The sequence below is a fragment of the Carcharhinus amblyrhynchos genome, chromosome 6 (genome assembly GCF_965287045.1).
Source record: "Carcharhinus amblyrhynchos chromosome 6, sCarAmb.v2.hapA, whole genome shotgun sequence".
In the NCBI taxonomy this organism is placed as follows: Eukaryota; Metazoa; Chordata; class Chondrichthyes; order Carcharhiniformes; family Carcharhinidae; genus Carcharhinus; species Carcharhinus amblyrhynchos.
The window spans coordinates 67124122-67151252 of record NC_137329.1 but is presented as its reverse complement, the minus strand read 5'-3'; the positions used below and the strand labels follow the sequence as shown (position 1 = coordinate 67151252).

At 50.7% G+C, this 27131-nt stretch overlaps 1 protein-coding gene across 1 annotated transcript; it reads left to right on the top strand.

The window, feature by feature from the left end:
• Positions 1–2125: 2125 nt before the first annotated feature.
• LOC145343980 (G protein-activated inward rectifier potassium channel 3-like) lies at positions 2126–27131 on the top strand. The gene is made up of 2 exons (XM_080190574.1): positions 2126–3074; positions 26791–27131. The coding sequence occupies exons 1-2, from the start codon at positions 2204–2206 to the stop codon at positions 27129–27131; spliced, it is 1212 nt and encodes a 403-aa protein (XP_080046700.1). The 5' UTR covers positions 2126–2203.

Here is a 27131-nt window from a genome sequence, read left to right as displayed (position 1 = left end):
TATACCTGATTCTCTCTGTCTCTCTCTATGAGAGTTTATCTGATTGTCTGTCTCTCTCTCTCTCTCTGAGAGTGTATCTGTCTCTCTCTCATATAATATATCTATCTCTTTCTCTCTCTGCGAGACTATATCTGATTGTCTCTCTGTATCTCTCTTTCTGTAAGAGTCTATCTAACTGTCACTCTCTCAAGATATTATATCTGGCTATCCCTCTGTCTCACTCACTCTCTATGAGAGTATATCTGGCTGTTTCTCTATCCCCCTCTCTCTGTGTGAGTATATCTGACTCTCTGTCTCTCTCCCTCTCCCTCTCTCTGAAAGTATGTGTATCTTTCCTTGAGAACATATCTGATTGTTTCTCTGTGAGAGTCGACCTGACTGTCTGTCTGTGAGAGTACATCTGATTGTCTCTCTGTGAGAATATATGTGACTGTTTTTCTCTCTCTCTCTGTGAGAGTATACCTGACTGTCTCTCTGTCTCTCTCTCTGTGACAGTATATCTGACTGTTTCTCTATCTCTCTGTCTCTATCTCTCTCTCTGTGTCTGAGAGTATATCTATCTCTCTGTGACAGCATATTTGACAATGTGAGAGTCTATCTGATTGTCTGTCTGTGAGAGTATATCTGACTGTTTTTCTCTCTCTGTGAGAGTATATCTGACTGTTTTTCTCTCTCTGTGAGTTTATACCTGACTGAATCACTGTCTTTCTCTCTGTGAGAGTATATTTGACACATTCTCTCTCTCTCTGTCAGACTATATCTGTCTCTCTCTCTGTGAGAGTATATCTGACTATCTCTCTCTCTCTCTGTAATAGCATATCCGACTCTCTCTGTCTCTGTCCCTTTTTGAAAGTATATCTGACTGTTTCTCGTTCTCTTTCTCCCTCTGTGAGGGTATACTGGGCTGTCTCTCTCTCTCTCTCCCTCTCTCTGTGAGAGTATATCTGACTGAATCTCTGTCTCTCTCTGTGAGTGTTTCTGACTGTCTCTCTGTCTGTCTGTCTCTCTCTCTCTGAGTGTAGATTTGACTCTCTCTCTCTCTCTCTCTGAGATTATATCTAACTCTCTTTCTCTGTGAGAGTATATCTCTGTCTGTTTCTCCCTCCCTGAGAGTTCATCTGACTGTCTCTTTGTCTCTTTCTGTGAGAGTATATCCGACTGTCTCTCTCTCTCTCTGTACGAGTATATCTAACCCTCTCTGTCTCTCTCTGAGAGAGTATATCTGACTGTCTCTCTGTATGAATATATTTGACTGTGTTTCTGTCTCTCTGTCTCTCTCTCTCTTTCAGAGTATATCTGACTGTGCATGTGCATATTGTGAAGAGACCACACACCTTTAATTAAATTGCCATGTGATGATCTATGATTGAAATTTGTGGAAGTCACCATGGTAACTGATGCAGGAAATAGAGGATTCCTGGTGAGATGGGGAGAGTGCAGAGAGTGGGGGAAGGATGTAAACTCTATCTCATACTCCACCTCCATTGATCCCCACTCCTTGTCAGTGGTCCTGAGCAGCAAGAGATATCATTCCAGCAATGTTGCTCATAGAGTAGAGTAGAGAAAGGTGGAGTGGAGAGGAGATTGAGAGAGATGAAAAGGGGAGGAAAAGGTGGGAAAGGTGTGGGAACTGGGATGGGAATTGAGGGAGGGGAATGGGAGTGGGGATTGAGGTAAGGGAATGGGGGAGGGGCATTTGGTAGGAGGGAGATGAATGGGGGAGCTGGGTCTTGTTTAAATTGGTCTTTTGCTTTTCCAGGTCCTAGAGATGGAAAATCAGCCAGAGACTGAGAAAGCATAACCCTTAAACTGCCAGAACACACCCACCCCATCCCACCACACACACACACACACGGACACCCCCATATGTGCACATGCACACACGTGCACACCCCCCCACGCCCACAAGCACATATATACACCAACACGACAAAACTCCCAACCGCACACACCCCGAAACCAACCCACATACACCCAAACCCTCCCACACACACACTCACACACACTGTCACTCACACACACAGTCAAACTCACACACGCGCTCTCACACATACCCACACACACCCTCAACCTCAGACACATCCCAAATCTCACATACACACACACACGTGCACACCCACCCATAAACACACACAGCCCACAGCCCCACACCGCAAAGTGTACTGTGGTTGGGGATAAGGCCCCTGCCTATCCAGACACACAGATGCCTCTGCAGAGAGCAGCTGTGAGGAAGGAGGGTGGGGAGGAGCGGGCAGTTGGAGGATGGGGTCGAGTTCGGAGGCGGAAGCAGCGATACGTGGAGAAGGATGGAAAGTGTAATGTGGAGCATGGCAACGTGATGGAGACATACCGCTACCTGACTGATATCTTCACCACCCTGGTGGACCTGCGCTGGCGTTTCAGTCTCCTGGTCTTTGTCCTAGCTTACACCCTGACCTGGTTGTCCTTTGGCATGGTTTGGTGGTCTATCGCTTATTACCGTGGTGACCTGGAACACCTGGAGGACAAGAACTGGACCCCCTGCGTCAACAACCTGAATGGATTTGTTTCTGCCTTTCTCTTCTCCATTGAGACAGAAACCACTATTGGATACGGTTACCGGGTGATCACTGACAGCTGTCCTGAGGGCATCGCTCTGCTCCTCCTCCAGGCTATCCTAGGCTCCATGGTTAATGCCTTCATGGTGGGCTGTATGTTTGTCAAGATCTCTCAGCCTAACAAGCGAGCCGAGACTCTAGTCTTCTCTGAGCGGGCTGTTATCTCCCTCCGGGACGACCACCTCTGTCTGATGTTCAGAGTGGGAGACCTGAGGAGCTCCCACATTGTTGAGGCCTCCATTCGAGCCAAGCTCATCCGTTCTAAACAAACAGTGGAGGGAGAGTTCATCCCTCTGGATCAGACTGACATCAGCGTGGGCTTTGAGACAGGAGATGATCGCCTCTTTCTCGTCTCACCACTTATCATCTGCCATGAGATTGATCAACGCAGCCCTTTCTGGGAACTCTCCAAACAACAGTTGGAAAAGGAGGACCTGGAGATTGTGGTTATCCTCGAGGGAATGGTCGAGGCGACAGGTGCAGCACTAGATCTATCTGTTTCTTCCTTTCCTTCTCTCTGTCTCTTGGTGTCTCTCACTCTCGGTGTCTCTGTCTATCTTTGTCTTTCTCCCTCTCTCTCTCTCTGGCTCTGTGCTGAGCTTTCCCAAAAGAATTCCAAGAGTGCCATTTTCCCATCTCACCTGCCACAGGAATTGTAATGGGTGGGACATGGACCATGCAAAGCTACATTGTCAATGGGTGGGATTTTATGGTCTTGGGGCCCTCTGTCTCTCTCTCTCGCAGTCTGTCTGTCTGTCTGTCTGTCTCTCTCTCTCTCTCTCCCTCTGTCATTCTATCTCCGGCTCTCAGTCTCTCGCCCTCTTGTCTCTCTCTCACCCCCTGGCTCTCTCTCTTTCTCGCCCTCTGTCTCTCGCTCTCAACCTCTGTCACACTCTCTCACCCAATCGCTCTCACTCTTGCTCTGTCACTCTCTCTCCCTCTGCCACTCCCTCTCCCTCTGCCACTCGCTCTCCCTCTGTTGCTCTCTCTCCAGCTGTCCCTTTCTCTCTCACTCTCTCTCTCCCTCTGTAACTCTCTCTTTATCTCTCTCTGTTTCTTGCCCTCTTGTCTCTCTCTCTCTCTCTCTCTCTCTCCATCTGTCACGCTCTCTCCCTCTGTCACTCTCTCTCTGGCTGTCCCTTTCTCTCTCCCTCTGTCTCTCTGTCTCTCTCTCTCTCTCGGCCCCTGTCTCTCTCTCTCTCTCTTGCCTTCTGTCTCTCTCTATCAGCCTCTCTCTTGCTCTACTGACCTCTCTCTCTCTCTCTCACCCTCTGTCTCTCTCTCTCTGTCTCTCGCTCTATTGATCTCTATCTCTCTCGCCCTCTGAATCTCTCTCTCTCTCTCCTTCGCCTTCTCTCTCTCACCTTCTGTCTGTCTGTCTGTCTCTCTCTCTCGCCTTCTGTTTCTGCCTCTCTTGCCTTCTGTCTCCCTCTCTCTCGAGTCTTCTGTCTCTCTGTTGCTCTCTTGTCTCCCTGTCTGTCTCCCTCTCTCTCTCTCTCTCTCATCCTCTGTCTCTCCCTCTCTATCTCCCTCTGTCTCTGTCACTTTCTCTCCCTCTGCCGCTCTCTCTCCCTCTCTTGCCCTCTTGTCTCTCTCACTCTCTGTCTCTCTCTCCTTCTGTCGCACTCTCTCCCTTTGTCTCTCCCTCTGTCATTCACTCTCTCCGTCACTCTCTCTCCTTCTGTCACTGTCTCTCCCTCTGTCATTCTCTCTCCCTCAGTCACCCTCTCTCCCTCTGTCACTCTCTCTCCCTCTGCTGCTCTCCCTCTGTCACTCTCTCTCCCTCTGTCACTCTCTCTCCCTCTGTCATTCTCTCTCCCTCTGTCACTCTCTCTCCTTTTGTCGCTCTCTCCTTTTGTCGCTCTCTCTCCCTCTGTCACTCTTTCTCCCTCTGTCACTCTTTCTCCGGTTGTCACTCCCTCTCCGGCTGTCCCTTTCTCTCTCCCTCTGTCTCTCTCTCTCTCTCCAACTGTCACTCTCCCTTTGTCTCTCTCTCCCTCTCTTGCCCTCTTTTCTCTCTTTCTCTGTCACAATCTCTCCTTCTGTCACACTTTCTTATTCTGTCACACTCTCTCCCTCTGTCACACTCTCTTCCTCTGTCACTGTCTTCCTCTGTCACACTCTCATCCTCTGTTATTCTCTCTCACTCTCGGTCACTCTCTCACCCTCTGTCTCTCTCTCTCTCTCCCTCAGTCACTCTCTCTCTGGCTGTTCTTTCTCTCACCCTCTGTCATTCTCTCACCCTCTGTCACTCTCTCTCCCTCTGTCACTCTCTCTCCCTCTGTCACTCTCTCTCCCTCTGTCACTCTCTCAGCTGCAGTCACTCTCTCTCCCTCGGTCACTCTCTTTCTGGCTGTAACTTTCTCTCTCCCTCTGTCACTCACTGTCCAACTGTCTCTCTCCCTTTGTCTCTCTCTCACTTTCTCACACCCTCTCTCTCTCTCCACCCCCCCCATCTCTTTCCCATTGTCTTGCTCTATTTGTCTGTCTCTCTCTCTTTCTCTCTCTCTCGTCCTCTGTCTGTCCATCTCGCCCTCTGTCTCTCTCCCTCTCTATCTCTCTTGCTCTTTATCTGATTTTTAACTTACTTTCTCTCGGAGTTTTTTGTTCCAGTGCGGTAGGAAATGGAAAACTGGAATTAGGCCTTGGAGAGGCCTGGGAAGGTTTGTAGTTTGATTTTATAGTGTGGGTCGCAGTGGTTGCTGGTTAAGTGTTTTTTTTACCTATATATAAGTTGGGCAGTTCTTAAACCTAAGACACTACACTTGAAGTCTCCCCCACTCTTCCACCTCCTCTAACCTGAAGGGGGGCGAGTGAATATTAGGTAAGCTCTTTCTTTCTTTTGCTTGTTTTATACCACAAGTTTATCTAGAGGGGATGGAAGGGAAGGCAGTGCAATGTTCCTCCTGCAGAATGTTTGAGGTGAGGGATGTTGCCAGTGTCCCTGCTGATTTCACCTGTGGGAAGTGCAGCCATCTCCAGCTCCTCAAAAACCACGTTAGGGAACTGGAGCTGGAGGTGGATGAATTCGGATCATTCGGGAGGCAGAGTTGGTCATAGATCGAAGCTTCAGGGATGGAGTTACTCCGAAGAATTATGATAGATGGATGATGGTGAGAGGGGCTAGGAGGAAGCAATCAGGGCAGGTTGTTCCCCTCAGCAACAAGTATACTGCTTTGGATACTTTGGGGGTGTGAGGGGGGAACAACCTGCCAGTGGTAAGCCATGGTGACTATGGCTCAGAAGGGAAGGGAGGAGAGCAGGAGAACAATAGTTATTGAGGACTTGTTAGTTAGAGGGACAGATAGGAGATTCTGCGGCAACGAGAGACACTCACAGATGGTATGTTGCCTCCCAGGTGCCAGGGTCCATGACGTCTCAGACAGTGTTTTCAGGATCCTGAAAGGGGAGGAAGAACAGTCACAAGTCATGGACATGGGTAAGAGAAGGGAAGGGGATTTAAAACAGGAATGTAGGGAGGTAGGATGGAAGCTGAGAGCCAGGACAAAGCATGTTGTCATCTCTGGTTTGTTGCCAGTGCCACATGCTAGTGAGTTGAGGAACAGAGAGAGAGTGCAGATTAACATGTGGCTGCAGGGATGGTGTAGGAGAGAGGGTTTCATTTACATGGACAGTTGGAGCACACTCTGGGGAAGGTGGGACCTGTACAAATTTGTCGGGGGGGTGGTGGGAAAACGAGCTGTAGTTCAGAAGCCAGTGTTGAGGCTAGTGAGGTACTGAGGAGGGTATGAAGATCGCAGGAGTGAACAGGCAGACAGGATGGTGGGTTGAAGTGTATCTACTTCAATGCAAGCAGCATCTGGAATAAAGTAGGTGAACTTGGAACGCGGATTGGTACTTGGGCCTATGATGATGTGGCCATTACGGAGACATGGTTAGAACAGGGATAGGAATGGTTGTTGGCAGTTCCGGGGTATAGATGTTTCAGTAAGAGTAGAGAAAGGTGGTAAAAGAGGTGGAGGAGTAGCATTGTTAATCAAGGATAGTTTAACAGCTGCTGAAAGGCATTTCGAGGGCAATCTGTCTACTGAGGTAATATGGGCTGAAGTTAGAAATAGGAAAGGATTGGTCACGGTGTTAGAAGTTTTCTATAGGCCCCCAAATAGTAATAGAGATGCGGAGGAGGAAATGGCAAAGCAGATTATGGATAAGTGTAGAGGTCACAGGGTAGTTATCGGGGGGCGACTTTAACTTTCCAAATATTGATTAGAACCTTTATAGGTCGAATAAGGGCAATTTTTGTACAGTGTGTGCAGGAGGGTTTCCTGACACAAAATGTGGATAAGCCAACAAGAGGTGGGGCCACATTGGACTTGATACTGGGTATGGAACTGGGCCAAGTGTTAGATTTGTTTATGGGAGAGCACTTTGGAGATAATGACCATAATTCAGTGTCTATCATTATTGCAATGGAAAGGGATAGGGCCATACAGCAAGGCAAAGTTTTTACTGGGGGAGGGGTAATTATGATGCGATTAGGCAAGAATTAGGGAGCATAAGATGGGAACAGAAACTGTCAGGGAAAGGCACATATGAAAAGTGGAGCTTGTTCAAGGAACAAATACTGCGTGTCCTTGATAAGTATGTCCCTGTCAGGCAGGGAGGAAATGGCCAAGTGAGGGAACCATGGTTCACAAAAAAGGCTGAATGTCTTGTCAAGGGGAAAAAGGAAGCAGATGTAAGGATGAGAAAACAAGGTTCAGTTGGGTCGCTTGAGGGTTACAAGATAGCAGGGAATGAGCTAAAAAAAAGGGCTTAGGAGAGCTAGGAGGGGGCATGAGATGTCCTTAGTGGGTCGGATCAAGGAAAATCCCAAGGCTATTTACTCTTATGTGAGAAATAAAAGAATGACCAGGGTGAGGTTAGGGCCAGTCAAGGATAGTAATGGAAACTTATACATAGAGTCAGAAGAGATAGGAGAGGCGATGAATGAATACTTTTCTTCAGTGTTCACCAAGGAGAGGGGCCATGTTTTTGAAGAACAGAGTATGGTACAGGCTGATAGGATGGAGGAGGTAGATGTTCTGAGGGAAGATGTATTAGCAATTTTGAAAACCCTGAGGGTCGATAAGTCCACTGGGCCAGATGGGATATATCCTAGGATTATTTGAGAGGCAAAGGAGATTGCAGAGCCTTTGGCTTTGATCGTTGGGTCCTCACTGTCCACGGGGATAGTGCCAGAGGCCTGGAGAGTGGCGAATGTTGTTCCTCTGTTCAAGAAAGGAAATAGGAATGACCCTAGTAATTATAGGCCAGTCAGACTTACTTTGGTGGTCGTTAAGCTAATGGAAAAGATCCTGAGAGATAGGATTTATGACCATTTGGAAAGACATGATGTAGAGATGCTGGCATTGGACTGGGGTACACACAGTAAGAAGTCTCACAACACTAGGTTAGAGTCTAACCAGTTTATTTGATTGTAATCCCTAAAGCTTTTGGAAACGGTGTTCCTTCATCATGTGTGTGGAAGGTTCTGATCAGGCAAGGGCATATAATGTAATATAAGGGCCTTTATATGCCCTTCTCTAAGACTTCTTACTGCATTTGGAAAGATGCAGTTTAATCCAGGATAGTCAACATGGATTTATGAAGGGTAAGTACTGTGCTGTACTGTTCTATGTTCTATGTCTCTCTCTCTCTTGCTACTGCACTCTCTCTCTCTATTGCCCTCTCTGTCTCTCACCCTCTGTCTCTCTCCCTCTCTCTCACCCTCTGTCTCCCTGTCTCTATCTCCCCCTGTCTCTGTCACTCTCTTTTTTCCCTGTCATTCTCTCTCCCTCTGACATTCCCCCTCTGCCACTCTCTCCCCATCTGTCACTCTCTCCCTCTGTCACTCTCTCCCTCTGTCACTCTCTCCCTCTGTCACTCTCTCTCCCTGTCCCTCTATCACTCTCTGTCCCTCTATCACTCTCTGTCCCTCTATCACTCTCTGTCCGTCTATCACTCTCTGTCCCTCTATCACTCTCTGTCCGTCTATCACTCTCTCTCCATCTATCACTCTCTGTCCCTCTATCACTCTCTGTCCGTCTATCACTCTCTCTCCCTCTGCCACTCTCTCTCCCTCTGCCACTCTCTCTCCCTCCGCAACTCTCTCTTCCTCTGTCACTCTCTCTCCCTCTGCCACTCTCTCTCCTTCTGCCGCTCTCTGTTCGTTTGTCACTATCTCTCCCTCCGCGACTCTCTCTCCCTCCGCGACTCTCTCTCCCTCCGCGATTCTCTCTCCCTCTGTCACTATTTCTCCTGTTGTCACTCCCTCTCCTGCTGTCCCTTTCTCTCTCCCTCTGTCTGTCTGTCTCTCTCTCTCTCGCTCTGTCTCTCCACCTGTCACTCTGCCTTTGTCTCTCTCTTGCCTTCTTGTCTTTCTCTCTCGCTCACTATCCCTCCCTCTCTCTCTGTCACACTGTCTCCTTCTGTCACACTCTTTCCTTCTGTCAAACTCTCTCTCTCCATCACTCCCTCTCCCTCTGTCACTCCCCCTCCCTCTGTCACTCCCTCTCCCTCTGTCACTCACTCTTCCTCTGTCACTCTCTTGCCGTCTGTCACTCTCCTTCTCTCTGTCACCCTCTATCTCTCTTTCTCTCACTCGCTGTCTTTTTCACCCATTGTGTCTCTCTCTCACCCACTGTCTCTCTCTCTCACCCTCTGTATTTCTCTTTCTCTCACATACTCTCTCTCTACCTCTCTCTCTCACCCTCTGTCTTTTTCTCTTTCTCTCACATACTGTCTCTCTCTCTCTCTCTCTCACCCTCTGTCTTTCTACCCCTCTCTCACACCCTCTGTCTCTCTCACTTTCTCTCACACTCTGTTTCTCTACCTCTCTCTCGCAACCTCTGTCTTTCTCACTCTGCGTCTCTATCTCTTCCTCCCTCTGTCTCTCTCGCCCTCTCTCTCTCTTGCCCTCTTTCTCTCTCGCCAGCTTTCTCTCTCTCCTGCCTTCTGTCCGTCTCACTCTCTCTTTTTCTCACTCACTGTGTCTCTATCTCTCTCAGTCTCTCCCTCTCCCACCTTCTCTTGCTCTCCCTCTCTTTCTGTCTGGCCCTCTGCCTCTCCCTCTCTCGCACACTCTCTCCCTCTCTCAGAGCCCCCTGTCTCTCTATTTCTTTCTCACCCTCCCGTCTCTCTCACCCTGCAACTCTCTGTTGCCCTCTGTCTCTCTATCTCCTGTTTTCTGCTCCCTCTGTCTCCCCTGTCCCTTTCCCTCTCCCACTCCCACTGTCTCTTGCTCTCCCCCTGTCTGTGCCTCTGTAGCTCTCTGTCACTTCCTCTCTCTCCTCTCTCACCCTTTTCTCTGTGTCGCCCTCTGTCTCTTCCTCTACCTTTCTCTTTCTGTCTGGCCTTCTGCCTCTCTCTCTCGCCCACTATCTCCCTGTCTCCCCCTCTGCCTCTTTTGTCTACTGTCTGTCCTTCTCTTTCTCTTCCTCTCCCTGTGTCTCACTTTCACCCTCTGTCTCGTTCTATATCTCTCTCTCTCTCTCTCTCACCCTCTGTCTCTCTGTCGCCCTCTATCTCTCTTTCTCTCACTCACTGTCTCTATCACCCACTCTGTCTCTCCCCCCCCTCTGTCTCTCACTTACTGTCGCTCTCACTCTCTCTCTATCTCTCTCTCCTGTTTTCCTGTGTTTCTGTTGTCCCTTTGTCTCTCCCTGTTTATTGAGTCTGCACCAACCACAATCCCACCAAGGCCCTACCCCCCATATTCCTACATATTATTACCCACTAATCCCTCTAACCTAAGCATCTTAGGACACTAAGGAGTAATTTCAGCAAGGCCAATCAACCTAACCCACACATCTTTGGACTGTGGGAGGAAACCATGCAGACACAAGGAGAACATGCAAGCTCCACACAGAGAGTGACCTGAGCCGGGAATCAAACCCAGGTCCCTGGAGCTCTGAAGCAGCAGTGCTAACCACTGTGCTACCGTGCTGCCCCCTCGTTTTCTGTCTCTCTCTCTCGCCCAATCTCTCTCCCTCTCTCTCCCCCTCTGACTCTCGCCCTCTGTCTGTCTCACTCTCTTTTTCTCGCTCTGTCTTTATCTCTCTCTCATCTTTTATCTCTCTCGCTCTCCATTCCCCTTGCCCTCTGCCTCTCTTTCCTCAGTCTTTTTTGTCACTCTCTGTGTCTGTACCTCTCTCTTGCGCCCTATCTCTCTCACCTCCATCTCTCTTGCCCTCCATCTTTCTGTCACCCTCTGTCTTTCTTTCTCTCGCTGACTGTCTGTGTCACCCACTGTGTCTCTCTCGCCCACTGACTCTCTGTCTCTTTCTCTTTCTCTCGCTCATTGTCTCTCTCTCTCTCTCGCCTACCGTCTCTCTCTCTGTCTCTTGCTCTCTATCTCTCGCTCTCTATCTCTTACACTCTTGCTTTTTCGCGCACTCTACCTCTCTCTCGCCCTGTCTCTCTCGCCATCTGTCTCTCTCTCTCTCTCTCACCCTCTGTCTCTCTCTCTCTCTCTCCCTCACACCCTCTGCCTCTCTTTCTCTCTCTCTCTCACCCTCTGTCTCCCTGTTGTCTTCTGTCTCTTCCTCTCCCTTTCTCTTTGTGTCTGGCCCTCTGCCTCTTTCTCTCTCGCCCACTCCCTCCCTCTCTCAACCTCTGTCTCTCTCGCTCTCCCCCCCCGCCTCTCTCTCTTTCCCACTCTGCCTCACCCTCTCTCCCTCTCTCGCCCATTGTCTCTCTCTCTCGAGTCCACTCTCTGTCCCTCTCTTTCTCTCTCTCTCTCACCCTCTGTCTCCATCTCTCTCTCTCTATCGCTTGCCCACTGTCTCACTCTCTCTCGCCCACTATCTCTCTCTCTTGCTCTTTATCTATCTCTGTCACCCTGTGTTTCACCTTCACCGTCTGTCTCGTTCTCTCTCACTCTATGTTTCTATGTTTCTCTCTCTCTCGCCCGCTGCCGCTCTCACCCACTGTTGCTCTCGCCTCTGTCTCTCTCGCCCTCAGTCTCTCTCTCTCCCTCTCTCACCCTCTATCTCTTTCTCTCTGTCTCGCCCATTATTTCTCTCTCTCGTCCATTGTCTCTCTCTCTCTGTCTCTCTCACTTTGTCTCTCTACCTCTCTTTCGCCCTCTGTTCTTCTCGCCCTCTGTCCATCTCACCCTTCACCTTCTCGCCCTCTGTCTCTCTCTCTCTCCCTCTCTCTCTCTCACTCTCTCACCCTCTGTCCCTCTCTCTCTCGCCAGCTTTCTCTCTCTTTCACCCTCTGTCTGTCTCACTCCTCCTCTCGGTCTCTGTCTCACTTTTTCTCACTCACTTTGTCTCTGTCTCTTTCTTGCCCTCTGTCTCTATCTCTCTTTCACCTTCCATCTCTCTCACCCTCCAACTCTCTCGCCCTCTGTCTCTCTGTCACCCTCTGTCTCTCTATGTCTCTCCCCCGTTTCTCCCTGTCCCTTTATCTCTCCCTCTCCCACCTTCTCTCGCTCTCCCTCTGTCTGTGCCTCTGTCTCTCTCTCTGTCTGCTCTCTCAGTCTCTCTCTCGTCTTCTGTCTCTTCCTCTCGTCTTCTGTCTCTTCCTCTCGTCTTCTGTCTCTCTCTCATTGTCTCTTTTTCTCTCTCTCCCTTTCTAGCTCTCGGTCTCTTCCTCTCTCTTCTTCTTTCTGTCTGGTCCTCCGCCTCTCTCTTGCACACTCTCTCCCTCTCTCATCCTCTGTCTGTCTGTCTCTCTCTCTCTCTCCCTCTTAGAGCCCTCTATCTCTCTATAGGCCCCTATAGGCCCCTATAGGCCCCTATAGGTCATCTATAGGCCCCTGAATAATGATCTGGAGGTGGGGCGGGCTATTAACGCGCAAATAAATGCAGCGTGCAGTAATGGAACGGCGATAATTATGGGGCATTTCAATCTACGTATTGATTGGTTGACCCATGTTGGACGCGGTGGGCTCGAGGAGGAGTTCTTGGAATGCTGCTGGGATAGTTTCCTCGAACTGTGTGTGTTGGAGCCAACGACGGAGCGAGCTATCTTGGATCTGGTGTTATGTAATGAGGCAGGTAGAATTAGGGACCTTGCGGTGAAGGATCCTCTTGGGGAGAGCAATCATTGTATGGTGGAGTTTCTGATGCAGATGGAGGAGGAGAAAGTGGGTTCCCGGACATGTGTCCTTTGTTTGAACAGAGGGGAGTACGATAGGATGAGAGAGGAATTGGCGAATGTTGATTGGGGGAGCGCGTTGGAAGGTAGGTCTGCTGAGGAACAGTGGAGAATCTTTAAGGAGACCTTTCTTGGTGCTCAGCAGAAATTTATTCCGATGGTTAAAAAGGATCGTAGGTGGAGAGATAATCAGCTGTGGATAACAAAGGAGGTAAAGGAGAGTATTAAATTAAAAGCGGATGCATTTAGAATAGCTAAGAGTAGTGGGCAAGAAGAGGATTGGGAGAGGTTTCAACGTCAACAAAGAATGACAAAGAAGTTGATAAAGAAGGGTAGGATAAACTATGAAGCTGGGCTAGCGCTTAATATAAAAAAGGATAGCAAGAGTTTTTATAAATATATAAAAAGGAAGAGGCTGACTAGGGTGAACATTGGACCCTTAAAGGATGAGAGGGGGGACTTAGTGGTAGGGGATGGGGAAATGGCTGAGGCCTTGAATAACTTTTTTGTTTCGGTCTTCACGGAGGAGGACGTGAATAATTTGCCAGGTGTTAGCGATGGAAAGATGGTAGGAGTGGAGGGCCTGAATGACATTATTGTTACTAGAGAGGCAGTGCTTGACAGACTGGAGGGACTGATTGTGGACAAGTCACCAGGACCGGATGGAATGCATCCAAGGGTTCTGAAAGAAATGGCGGAGGTGATAGTGGATCCCTTGGGGATTATTTTCCAAACATCGCTGGATTCCGGGGAAGTGCCGGAAGATTGGAAAACGGCTAATGTTACGCCGTTGTTTAAGAAGGGTGCCAGGCAAAAGGCAGGGAATTATAGGCCGGTTAGTTTAACGTCTGTTGTAGGTAAAATGTTAGAATCCGTGATCAAGGAGAAAATAGTGAGGCATCTTGAGGGGAATTGTTTGATAGAGCAGACGCAGCACAGTTTCGTTAAGGGGAAGTCGTGTCTGACAAATTTATTGGAGTTCTATGAGGATATGTCTAAGGCGGTGGATAGAGGAGAGCCGGTGGATGTGGTGTTTCTTGATTTTCAGAAGGCGTTTGATAAGGTGCCTCACAAGAAGTTATTACAGAAGGTCAGGGGGCATGGAGTTGGGGGTAGGGTGTTAGCATGGATAGGGGATTAGCTGTCAAATAGGAGGCAGAGAGTGGGGGTCAATGGGTACTATTCGGATTGGCAGTTGGTGACTAGTGGAGTGCCCCAGGAGTCGGTGCTGGGGCCTCAGCTATTTACCATTTATATAGATGATCTGGAGGAGGGAACCGAGTGTATGGTGTCAAAATTTGCTGATGACACCAAGATTGGTGGAACGGCAAATTGTGCGGAGGGTGTGGAGAGTCTGCAGAAGGATCTAGATAGGCTGGGCGAATGGGCCAGGAACTGGCAAATGGAATTTAATGTTGCCAAGTGTGAAGTTGTCCACTTTGGTAGGAATAATGGTAGGAAGGACTATTACTTACATGGTGAAAAACTGCAGCATGTGACGGTGCAGAGGGACCTGGGGTCCTTGTGCATGAGTCGCAAAAACCCAGCCTGCAGGTGCAGCAGGTGGTCAGGAAGGCGAATGGGATGCTGGCCTTCATAGCGAGGGGGATTGAATATAAAAGTAGGGAGGTCTTGCTGCAACTGTAAAGGGCACTGGTGAGGCTGCAGCTGGAGTACTGTGTGCAGTTTTGGTCGCCGCACTTACGCAAGGATATTTTGGCCTTGGAAGGAGTGCAGAGGAGGTTTACTAGGCCGATACCGGAGTTGAGGGGGTTGAACTATGAGGAGAGGCTGAATAAACTAGGCTTGTACTCATTAGAGTTTAGAAGAATGAGGGGAGATCTCATTGAGACATATAAGATGATGAATGGGATGGATAGGATAGAGGTGGAGAGGCTCTTCCCGCTCAGAAAGGACAGTAGGACTAGAGGGCACAGCCTCAAGATAAAGGGGGGGTGGTTTAGAACGGAGTTGAGGAGGAACTTCTTCACTCAAAAGGTGGTGAATCTCTGGAATTCTCTGCCCGTTGAAGTGGTGGAGGCTGCCTCACTAAATATTTTTAAGACGCGGGTTGATAGGTTTTTGATAGGCAAGGGGGTTAAGGGTTATGGAGTGAGGGCGGGAATGTGGAACAGAGACACGACAGATCAGCCATGATCTTATTGAATGGCGGGGCAGGCTCGAGGGGCTAGATGGCCTACTCCTGCTCCTATTTCTTATGTTCTTATGTTCTATTTCTCTCTCAACCTCTGTCTCTCTTGCCTTCTGCATCTCTCGCCCTGCATCTCTCCGTTGCCCTCTGTTTCTCTCACTCTCTCCTGTTTTCTTCTCCCTCTGTCTCCCCTGTCCCTTTCTCCCTCCCACTCCCACTGTCTCTCACTCTCCCCCTGTCTGTGCCTCTGTATCTCTCTCGCTTTCTGCCACTTTCTCTCTCTCTCTCGCCCTCTGTCTCTTTCTCTCTCTCTCACCCACTGTCTCTCTCTCTCTCTCTGTTTCTCTCACTCTCTCTTTCACTCGCACTTTGTCTCTCTACCTCTCTCTCGCTCTCTGTCCCTCTCGCCCTCTGTCTCTCTTGCCCTCTGTCCCTCACCCTCTCTGTCCCTCTCGCCCTCTGTCCCTCTCGCCCTCTGTCCCTCTTGCCCTCTGTCCTTCTCGTCCTCTGTCCCTCTCATCCTCTGTCCCTCTCGCCCTCTGTCCCTCTCGCCCTCTGTCCCTCTCGCCCTCTGTCCCTCTTGCCCTCTGTCCCTCTCTCTCACCCTGTGCGTCTCTCCTCTCTCACCCTCTTTTATGTGTTGCCCTCTGTCTCCCTGTCACCTTCTGTCTCCCTGTCACTCTCTGTCTCTTCCTCTACCTTTCTCTTTCTGTCTGGCCTTCTGCCTCTCTCTCTCTCTCTCTCTCGCCCACTACCTCCTTCTTTCCCTCTCTGCCTTTCTCTCTCTCTCCCCCTCTGCCTGTCCCTCACTCTCTCTCCCTCTTTCATCCACTGTCTGTCTCTTTCTCTCTCTCTCTCGAGCCCACTGTCTATCCCTCTCTTTCTCTTTCTCTCTCTCACCCTCTTTCTCTCTTGCTCACTGTCTCTTTCTCTCTCCCACTGTCTCTCTCTCTCTCTCACCCTGTGTCTCACTTTCTTTCTCGTTCTATAGAACATAGAACATTAGAACCCCCCCTTTAATTTAAAGCCATGCCCCCTCGTGCTAGATTTCTCCATCAGAGGAAAAAGGCTATCACTATCCACCCTATCTAAACCTCTAATCATCTTATATGTTTCAATAAGATCCCCTCTTAGCCGCCTTCTTTCCAGCGAAAACAACCCCAAATCCCTCAGCCTCTCCTCATAGGACCTCCCCTCCATACCAGGCAACATCCTGGTAAACCTCCTCTGCACCCTCTCCAAAGCCTCCACATCCTTCCTGTAATGTGGGGACCAGAACTGCACACAGTACTCCAAGTGCGGCCGCACCAGAGTTGTGTACAGTTGCAACATAACGCTGCGACTCCTAAATTCAATCCCCCTACCAATAAACGCCAAGACACCGTACGCCTTCTTAACAACCTTATCTAATTGATTCCCAACTTTCAGGGATCTATGTACACACACACCTAGATCCCTCTGTTCATCCACACTATTCAAAGTCCTCCCGTTAGCCCTATACTCGACACATCTGTTATTCCTACCAAAGTGAATTACCTCACTATGTCTCTCTCTCTCTCTCGCCCTCTGTCGCTCTCACGTTCTGTTGCTCTCGCCCTATGTCTCTCTCTCACCTGCTGTCTCTCTGTTGCTTTCTGTCTCTCTTTCTCTTGCTCACTGACTCTCTCTTTCTTGCCCAGTATTTCCCTTTCTCGCCAACTGTCTCGTTCTCTCGCATACTGTCTCCCTCTCTCTCTTTCTCACCCCCTGTCTGTCTCACTCACTCTTTCTTTTGCCTTCTGTCTCACTCTCTTTTTCCCACCTGTGTCTCTACCTCTCGCTCGCCCTCTATCTCTCTCACCCTCCATCTCTCTCGCCCTCTGTCTCTCTGTTGCCCTCTATCTCTCTTTCTCTCACTCACTGTCTCTATCACCCACTGTGTGTCTCTCTCTCGCCCACTGTCTCTCTCTCTCTCACCCTCTGTCTCTTTCTCTTTCACTCACTGTCTCTCTCCCTCTCTCACCCTCTGTCTTTCTCACTTTCGCTTTCTCTTGCCCTCTTTCTCAACCTCTCTGCCGCCCTCTGTCTCTCTCACCCTCTCTCTCTCTCGCCCTGTTTCTCTCTCTTCCGCCCTCTGTCTGTCTCACTCTCACTTTCTCTTGCCCTCTGCCTCACTCTCTTTTTCTCTCCCTCTGTCTCTCTATCTCTCTCTCGCCCTCCATCTCTCTCGCCCTCCGTCTCTCTTGCCCATCGTCTCTCTCGCTCTCCATCTCTCTGTTGCTTTCCATTTCTCTCTCTCTTTCTCTCGTCCTCTATCTCTCTATCTCTCTCTCTCCTTTTTTCCTCTGTCTCTCCCTGTCCCTTTGTCTTTCCCTCTCCCACTATCTCTCACTCTCCCTCTGTCTGTCCCTCTCTCTTTCTCTCTCCCTCTCTCTCTCTCAGTCTCTCTCTCTCACCTTCTGTCTCTCTCTCACCCTCTGTCTGTCTCTCGCCCTCTGTCTCTCCCTCTCTCTCTCGCCCTCCGTCTCTCTCGCCCTCCGTCTCTCTCGCCCTCCGTCTCTCTCACCCTCCGTCTCTCTCTCCCTCCGTCTCTCTCGCCCTCCGTCTCTCTCATCCTCCGTCTCTCTCACCCTCTGTCTCTCTCATCCTCCATTTCTCTCGCCCTCTGTCTCTCTCGCCCTCTGTCTCTCTCGCCCTCTGTCTCTCTCATCCTCTGTCTCTCTCGCCCTCCACCTCTCTCGTCCTCTGTCTCTCTGTCACCCTCTGTCTCTCTATCTCTCTCCTTCTGTCTCTCCCTGTCCCTTTGTCTTTCCCTCTCCCACTATCTCCCACTCTGCCTCTCTCTGTGCCTCTGTCTCTTTCTCTCTCTGTCACTTTCTCTCTCTCTCGCCCTCTGTTTCTTTCTCTCTCTCTCAGCCACTATCTCACTCTCGCGTCCACTGTCTTTCTCTCTCTGTCTCTGTCTCTCTCTTTCTTTCACTCGCACTTTGCCTCTCTATCTCTCTCTCTCGCCCTCTGTCCCTCTTGCCCTCTGTCCCCCTCTCTCTCACCCATTGTCCCTCTCTCTCTCGCTCTATACCCTGCTCCTCTCTCACCCTGTTTTCTGTGTCATCCTCTGTCTCCCTGTCACCTCTGACTCTACCTGTCCCTTTCTCTTTCCATCTGGCCCTCTGCCTCTCTCTCTCTTGCCCACTGTCTCGCTCTCTCACCCACTGTATCTCTCTTTCTCTCTCTCTCACCCTCTGTCTCTCTTTCTCTCTTTCTCACCCTCTGTCTGTCTTACTCTCTCTTTCTCTTGCCCTCTGTCTCACTCTCTTTTTCCCACCTGTGTCTCTACCTCTCTCTCGCCCTTTATCTCTCTCACCCTCCGTCTCTCTTGCCCTCCGTCTCTCTGTCACCTCTATCTCTTTCTCTCACTCACTGTCTCTATCACCCACTGTCTCTCTCTCTCTTGCCCTTTGTTTCTTTCTCTTTCTCTCGCTCACTGTCTCTCTCTCTCTCTCTGTCTCTCGCCCTCTGTCTTTCACACTCTCGCTTTCTCTCGCACTCTGTTTCTCTACCTCTCTGTCGCTCTCTATCTCTCTCGCCCTTTGTGTCTCTCTCTCGCCCTCTGTCTCTCTCTCTCTCTTTCTTTCGCCAGCTTTCTCTCTCTTCCGCCCTCTGTCTGTCTCACTCTCTCTTTCTCTTGCCTTCTGTCTCACTCCCTTTTTCTCACCCTCTGTGTCTCTATCTCTCTCTTGCCCTCTGTGTCTCTATCTCTCTCTCGCTCTCCATCTCTCTCGCCTTCCATTTCTCTCGCCCACCGTCTCTTTCGCTCTCTGTCTCTCTTTCTCTTTCTCTTTCTCTCACCCTCTGTCTCTGTCTCTCTCTCCTGTTTTCCTCTCCCTCTGTCTCTCCCTGTCTCTTTGTCTCCCCCTCTCCCACTGTCTCTTGTTCTCCCTCCGTCTGTGCCTCTGTCTCTCTCTCTCTCTCTCGCCATTTGTCTCTCTCTCTCTCTCTCTCTCACCCTGTGTCTCACTTTCACTCTCTGGCTCTCTCTCTCTCTCTCTCGTCCTCTGTCTCTTTCTCTCTCTCTCGCCCTCTCTGTCTCTCTCTCTCTCTCGTCCTCTGTCTCTTTCTCTCTCTCTCGCCCTCTCTGTCTCTCTCTCTCTCTCGTCCTCTGTCTCTTTCTCTCTCTCTCGCCCTCTCTGTCTCTCTCTCTCTCGCCCTCTGTCTCTTTCTCTCTCTCTCGCCCTCTCTGTCTCTCTCTCTCTCTCGTCCTCTGTCTCTTTCTCTCTCTCTTGCCCTCTCTGTCTCTCTCTCTCTCTCGCCCTCTGTCTCTTTCTCTCTCTCTCGCCCTCTGTCTCTTTCTCTCTCTCTCGCCCACTATCTCTCTCATCCACTGCCTCTCTCTCTCTCCCTGTCTCTCTCAATCTCTCTTTCCCTCGCACTTTGTCTCTCTGCCTCTTTTTGCCCTCTGTCCCTCCTGCCCTCGGCCCCTCCCGCCCTCTGTCCCTCTTGCATCTGCCCCTCAACCTCTCTATCCCTCTCATTCTCTGTCCTTCTAGTCCTCTGTCCCTCTCACCCTCCCATCTTCTCGCCCCCTCACCCTCTGTCCCTCTCGCCCTCTAACTCTCACCCTCTCTGTTCCTCCTGCCCTCTGTCCCTCTCGCCATCTGTCCCTCACCCTCTCTGTCCCTCTCATCCTCTGTCCCTCTCACCCTCTTGTCCACTGTCCCTTTTGCCCTCTGTCATGCTAGCCCTCTGTCCCTCTCCCTTTAACCCTTTGTCCCTCTCTCTCTCTTGCCCTGTGCCTCTCTCCTCTCTCATCCTCTTCTCTGTGTCGCCCTCTGTCTCCATGTCGCCCTTTGTGTCCCTGTCACCCTCTGTCTCTTCCCCTCCCTTTCTCTTTCTGCCTGGCCCTCTGCCTCTCTCACTTTCACCCTCTCTCTCCCTCTCTTCCCCTCTGCCTCTCCCTCACCCTCTCTTCCTCTTTCACCCACTGTCTCTCTCTCTCGAGCCCACTGTCTCTCTCTCTCTCTCTCTCTCTCGCCCTCTGTCTCTTTCTCTTCCTCTCACTCACTGTCTCTCTCTTTCTCACTGGCTTTTTCTCTCTTTCACCGTCTGTCTGTCTTACTCTCTCTTTCTCACTCTGTGTCTATCTCTCTCATCCTTTATCTCTCTCGCCTTCGTCCCTCTCGCCCTTCGTCTCTCTTTCCTCCACTCTTGCCCCCCCTCACCCTCCCTCTTGCCCTGGCCTCTCGCCTGGTCTCTCTCCCTCCTGCTTGCACTGCCTCTTGCCCACCCTCTTGCCCTCCCTCTCATCCTCCCTCTTGCTCTCTTGCTATTGTTCTCGCCCTCTGTCTCTCTCTATCTTTCTCTTGCCCTCTGTCTCTCTAACCCTCCATCTCTCTCACCCTCCATCTCTCTCGCCCTCTGTCTCTCTATCTCTCTCCCTCTGTCTCTCCCTGCCTCTTTGTCTTTCTCTCACCCACTTGCTCTCACTCTCCCTCTCTCTGTGCCTCTGTCTCTTTCTCTCTCTGTCACTTTCTCTCTCTCTCGCCCTCTGTTTCTTCCTCTCTCTCTCAGCCACTATCTCACTTTCCCATCCACTGTCTTTCTCTCTCTCTGTCTCTGCCTCTCTCTTTCACTCGTACTTTATTTCTCTGTCGCCCTCTGTCCCTCTCGCCCTCTGTCCCTCACCCTCTCACCCTCTCACCCTCTCATCCCCTGTCCCTCTTGCCCACTATCCCTCTCGCCCACTGTCCCTCTCGCCCATTGTCCCTGTCGTCCTCTGTCCTTCTCACCTTCTGTCCCTCTCGCCCTCACGCCCATTGTCCCCTCTCGCCCTCTGTCCCTCTCGCCCTCTGTCCCTCTTGCCCTCTGTCCCTCTCGTCCCCTCTCCCACTCGCCCTCTCGCCCACTGTCCCTCTCGCCTTCTGCCCCTCTGTCCCTCTGTCCCCTCTCGCCCTCTGTCCTGCTCGCTCTCTGTCCCCCTCTCTCTCGCCCATTGTCCCTCTCTCTCTCGCTCTATACCTTGCTCCTCTCTCACCCTCTTTTCTGTGTCATCCTCTGTTTCCCTGTCACCCTCTGTCTCCACCTCTCCTTTTCTCTTTCTGTCTGGCCCTCTGTCTCTCTCTCTCTCACCCACTGTCATGTTCTCTCACCCACTGTACCTCTCTTTGTCTCTTTCTCGCCCTCTGTCTGTCTTACTCTCTCTTTCTCTTGCCCTCTGTCTCACTCTCTTTTTCCCACCTGTGTCTCTACCTCTCTCTCGCCCTCTATCTCTCTCATCCTCTGTCTCTCTCACTCTCTGTCTCTCTATCACCCTCTGTCTCTCTCTCGTTCACTATCTCTATCACTCACTGTCTCTCTCTCTCTCACCCACAGTCTCACTTTCTCTGTCTCTCTCTCTCTCTCTTTCTCAAAGCCGGCTTTCTCCCTTTTCCGCCCTCTGTTGGTTTCACTCTCTCTTTCTCTTGCCCTCTGTCTCACTCTCTTTTTCTCGCCCCCTTGTCTCTATCTCTGTCTTGCCCTCTGTCTCTCTATTGCTCTCTCGCTCTCTATATACATTATAGGAAGGATGTGAAGGCTTTGGAGAGGGTGCAGAGGAGGTTTACCAGGATGTTGCCTGGTATGGAGGGGAGGTCCTATGAGGAGAGACTGAGGGATTTGAGGTTGTTTTCGTTAGAAAGAAGGCGGCTAAGAGGGGATCTTATTGAAACATATAAGATGATTAGAGGTTTAGATAGGGTGGACAGTGATAGCCTTTTTCCTCGGATGGAGAAAGCTAGCACGAGGGGGCATAGCTTTAAATTAAGGGGTGGTAGTTATAGGACGGATGTCAGAGGTAGTTCTTTACCCAGAGGGTGGTGACGGATTGGAATGCCCTGCCTGCTGCAGTTGTAAATGCGCCTAGTTTGGGGGCGTTTAAGAGATCCGTGGATAGGTTTATGGATGGAAAGGGATTGGTTTAGGTTAGAGGGTCATTGCTTTTTAACTGGTTGGTTCTGCGCTGTAACGTTCTATGTTCTATCTCTCTCGCCCTCCGTCTGTTTTGCTGTCCATCTCTCTCGCCCACTGTCTCGCCTTCCGTCTCCCTGCTGCCCTCTGTCCCTCTCTCTCTCTCTTTCTCTCCTGTTTTCCTCCCCCTCTTCTCTCCCTGTCCCTTTGTCTCTCCCTCTCCCACTGTCTCTCTCGCTCTCTCTCTGTCTGTGCCTCTGTCTCTCTCTCTCTCTCTCTCGGTCTCTCTCTCTCTCTCTCTCGTTTTCTGTCTCACCCTCTTGCCTTCTGTCTCTCTCTCTCACTGGCTTTCTCTCTCTGTCACCCTCTGTCTCTCTCTCTCTCTCTCGCCTTCTGTCTCTCTGTCACCCTCTGTCTCTTTGTCTGTCTGTCTCTCTCTCTCTCCTGTCCCCTTCTCCCTCTGTCTCTCCCTCTCCCACTGTCTCTCACTATCCCTCTGTCTGTGCTTCTGTCTCTCCCCCTGTCTCTCTCTCTCTCACTCTCTCTCTCTCCCTATCTCACCCTCTGTCTCTCTCTTGCCCTCTTTCTCTCTCTCGCCATCTCTCCCACTCTCTCTCTTTCCTCTCTCCTTCTCTCCCTCTCGCCCTCTGTCTCTCTCTCTCTCACCTTCTGTCTCTTTCTCTCTCACCCTCTGTCTCTCTCTCTCTCTCACCCTCTGTCTCTCTCTCTCTCACCCTCTGTCTCTTTCTCTCTCACCCTCTGTCTCTCTCTCTCTCACCCTCTGTCTCTTTCTCTCTCGCTCTCAGTCTCTTCCTCTGTCTTCCTCTTTTTGTCTGGCCCTCTGCTTCTCTCTCCCTCACACACTGTCTCCTTCTCTCATCCTCTGACCCTCTTTCTCTCTCTCTCGCCCTCTCTCTATCTGTCTTGCCTTCTCTCTCTCTCTCACTCTCTGTCTCACTCTCTCGCCCACTGTCTCTCTCTCTCTCTCTCGCCAGCTTTCTCTCTCTTCTGCCCTCTGTCTCATTCTCTCTTTCTCCCCACCCTCTGTCTCAGTCTCTTTTTCTCGCCATCTGTGTCTTCAACACTCTTTTGCCCTCTCTGTCTCTTGATCTCTCTCTCTCGCCCTCTATCTCTTCAACCCTCTGCCTCCCTGTCGTCCTCTGTCTCTCTGTCTCTCTCCTGTTTTCCCCTCCCTCTGCCTGTCTCTGTCCCTTTGTCTCTCCCTCTCCCATTGGCTCTCACTCTCCTTCTGTCTGTGCCTCTGTCTTTCCCACAGTCTCTCTCTCTCTCGCCCACTATCTCTCTCTCTCTCTAGACCACTGTCTCTCTTTTTCTCTCTCTCTCGTGCTCTGTCTCTCTGTCTCTCGCCGGCTTTCTCTCTCTTTCACCCTCTGTCTGTCTCACTCTCTCTTTCTCTCACCCTCTGTCTCAAGCTCTTTTTCTCGCTCTATATGTCTATCTCTCTTTTGCCCTCACCCTCTGTCTCTCTCTCTCAACCTCCATTTCTCTTTCCTCCACTCTCACCCTCCCTCCTGCCCTCCCTCTCGCCCTCCTGCTCTCTCTTGCCTTCCCTCCTGCTCTCTCGCCCACCCTCGCTCCTGCCCTCTCGCCCGCTCATTCACCCTCCCTCCCCACCCTCGCTCCCGCCCTCACTCCAGTCCTCATTACAGCCCTCGCTCCCGCCCGTCCTCCCTCCACCCACCCTCTCACCTGCATTCTCGTTCTGGCTCTCGCCCTCGCTCTATCTCTCGCCTCTCTCCCCTCTCTCTCTTCCCCCTCTCCCCCCTCTGTCTCCCTGCCTCTCTTTTGATCACCCTCTGTCTTTCTCTCTCTCTCTTACGCCTTCTGTCTTGCTTTCTCCCCCCCGTCCCTCTTTCTCTCTCTCTCACTCTCTCACTCTCTCTGCCGCTGTCTCTCTTAGATTCTACCTCACATCTGACTCTTCCTCCCTGTTTGTCTCTCTCTGTCTCACACTAGGTCTCGCCCTTCGTCTCAATCTTGCCTTCGGGTCTCACCCTCGCTCTTACTTTCGCTCTTGGTCTTGTCCTCGCTCTGTCTCGCTCTCGGTCTTGGTTTCGCTCTCAGCCTCTCTCGTGCCCTCCCTCTCGCCTTTGCTTTCGCCCGGGCCCTTGCCCCTGCCCTCCCTCTCACATGCCCTCCCTCTCGCCCTCCCTCCCACCCGCCCGTCCTCTGACCTTCCCTCCTGCTCTCCCTCCCATCTGCCGTCCTGCCCTCTCGCCCACCCACCCTCTTGCCTGCCCTCTCGCCCGCCTTCTTGCCCTCTCTCTCTCCCCCCCCCTCCCCATCTCTCCACTTCTGTCTCTCTCTCGTTCGCCCTCTGTCTCTCTCTCTCTTTCTCTCTCTCTCTTTCTTTTATGCCCTCTGTCCCTCTCTCCCTCTCTCTCTGCCACTGTCTCTTCCTCCCTGTTTGTCTCTCTTTTGCTCTCTCTCGTTCGCTCTTTCATCCTCTGTCTCACCCTTGGTTTCACCCTCCCGCCTTCCCTTCTGCCCTCTTACCCTTGCTCCAGCCCTTGCTCCCACCCTCCCTCGCTCCTGCCCTCCCTCCCGCCTGCCCTCTCGCCTGCCCTCTCACTCTGGCTCTCACACTCGCTCTCACCCTTGCGCTGTCTCCTCCTCTCTCTCTCCCACTCTCTCCCCTCTCTACCCCCTCTCTCTCCTTTTTCCTAGGATGGAGAAAGCTAGCACGAGGGGGCACGACTTTAAATTAAGGGGGGGTAGTTATAGGACGGATGTCAGGGGTAGGTTCTTTACCCAGAGGGTGGTGAGGGATTGGAATGCCCTGCCTGCTGCAGTTGTAAATGCGCCTAGTTTGGGGGCGTTTAAGAGATCCGTGGATAGGTTTATGGATGGAAAGGGATTGGTTTAGGTTAGAGGGTCATTGTTTTTTAACTGGTCGGCGCAACATCGTGGGCCGAAGGGCCTGTTCTGCGCTGTAATGTTCTATGTTCTATGTTCTAACCCGCTTTCCCCCTCTGTGTGTCTCTCTCTCTCTTACGCCCTCTATCTCTCTTTCTCTTTCTCTCTCTCTCCCACCCCCTCTGTCCCTCTCTCCCTCTCTCTCTCTCTCTCTCTCTGCCACTGTCTCTGTCATAGTCTACCTCCTCTCTGTCTCTTCCTGCCTCTCTCTCTCTCTCTCTCGCCCTCTCTCTTGCCCCCTGTCTCGCCCCCTGTCTTGCCCTCAGCTTCACCCTCGCTCTCGCTTTCATTTCTCAGCTTGAATCTATGTCCTCTCGTGACTGACCTTTCAACTGAGGGGAACAGTTGCTCCTTATCAACTCTGCCATGTCTCTCATAATCTTATAGACCTTCATCAGGTCGTTCCTCAATCTTACCTGCTCCAACAAAAACATCCCAAGCCTATCGACCCCTTTTTATAACTTAAATGTTCCATCCCATGCAGCATTCTGGTGAATCTCTTCCACAATCTCTATCCTTCCTATATGCGGTGACTAGAACTGCACACCGTACTCTAGCTGTGATCTCACCAAAGTTCTATTCAACTCCAACATGACTTCCCTGCTTTTGTAATCTATGATGTAATCTAATTGAGGGATTGATGGAGGCAACAACCCTGCACAGCTTTCTCATCATCCACTAATATGCCTTTCTGTCGTCATAGATCTATGGACAAACACATCAAGATCCCTTTGCCTCACAGAACCTCCGAGTGTCATGCTGTTCACTGAATACTTTCTTGTAAAATTACTCCTTCCTATCTCTCTCTTGCTCTCTCTCTCGCTCCCAGCCTCACCCTCGATCCTCACACTTTTCAGGATTAAAATCCATTTGCTACTTATCTGTCCATTTGACCATTCCATCTATATCTTCCTGCTGCCCAAAACACTCAACCACACGGTTAACCATCTAGCCAATGTTTGTGTCATCCACAAATTTCCGAATCCTACCCCTCTTCCCCACATAGTCATCTATGTTGTTTATACAAATGATGAGTAAAATGGGCCTAATGGGCCTGAGGTATGCCTCTGGACACTGGCTTCCAGTCACTAAAGCAGCATTCTGTCATCACCCTCTGTCTCACACATCTGAGCCAATTTTGAATCCACTTTATCAAATTACTCTGTATCCCATGTACATTTGCCTTCTTTACAAGTGTCCCATGTGGGATCTTGTCAAAGGTTTTGCTGAAATCCATATAGATTACATCAATTGCACTATTGTCTTCTACACACCTGCATGTCCGTCTCTATTCATCTGTGTCCCTGTCTCTCTCATAGAATCACAGTGTCATCAAGACAGACAGTGCAGAAAAGGCCCTTCAGCCATCGTGTCTGCACCAACAATTACCACCACTAAAGTCGCACTAATAGCATTTTCCTGCACTTTTCCCATTTCTTTGAACGTTATGACATTTCATATGCTTATCCAAATATTTTTTAAAGGTTGTAAGATTTCTGGTCTCCACTCCCTCTCCAGACAGTGCATTCCAGATTCCCACCACTCTGTGAAAAATGTATTTTTTCCTATCCCTCTGAAGCTCCTGCCACTTACCCTAAATCATGACCCCCCCCCCCAACTTGCTAATCTCCCTGACACTAAGGTGCAATTTAGCATGGCCGATCAACCTAACTTGCACATCTTTGGAGTGTGGGAAGAAACCAGAGTACCCAGAGGAAACCCACGCCAGCACGGGTAGAATATGCAAACCCCACCGAGGCAGCCTTAAGGCTGGAGATGAACCCAAGTCCCTGGTGCTGTAGGGCAGCAGTGCTAACCAGTGTGTCACTCTTAACCTCACACTGATCGAATGACGCTGATTCCCAACAAAACAAATTGTGACACAGCGTTAATGTAAGCCCACTGGTGACTAAGCAAAAATCAGTGTGTCAGTGAATGTGAGATATGTGTCAGCGTGTTGTGTGTCAGTGTGAGTGATCGTGTGTGAATGTGTGTGTAAAAGTGAATGTCAATGTATATCTATTAATTTATGTGCATTACAGGATTCATTCTGCTTCTTGTCTCTGTCTGTGCCAGGGATGACATGCCAAGCTCGGAGCTCGTATCTGGGCGAGGAGGTTCAGTGGGGCCATCGTTTCATGTCAGTGCTGTCACTGGAGAATGGCCGTTACGAGGTGGATTATGGCACCTTTCACCAAACCTTTGAGGTTGCCACCCCGGTTAGCAGTGCGCGACAGCTGGCTGAGGAGGCTGCAGCTGCTGAAGCTCATCTCTACTGGTCAGTGTCCAGTCGTTTGGACCAGCAGAGTGGAGACAAGGAGACTGAGGAGAACTCTCAGCCTGTGGGTGACAACGGAAATGAGCAACAGCAACCCAACGGAAACCTCACCGGCACCAAGAGTGAATCCAAACTCTGA

Bases quoted from the DNA above. Each gene is read 5' to 3' on its own strand.
- LOC145343980 (XM_080190574.1), top strand. From the start codon at position 2,204: ATGCCTCTGCAGAGAGCAGCTGTGAGGAAGGAGGGTGGGGAGGAGCGG. The intron at 3,075-26,790 runs GTGCAGCACTAG...TGTCTGTGCCAG, and splicing joins GGGAATGGTCGAGGCGACAG to GGATGACATGCCAAGCTCGG.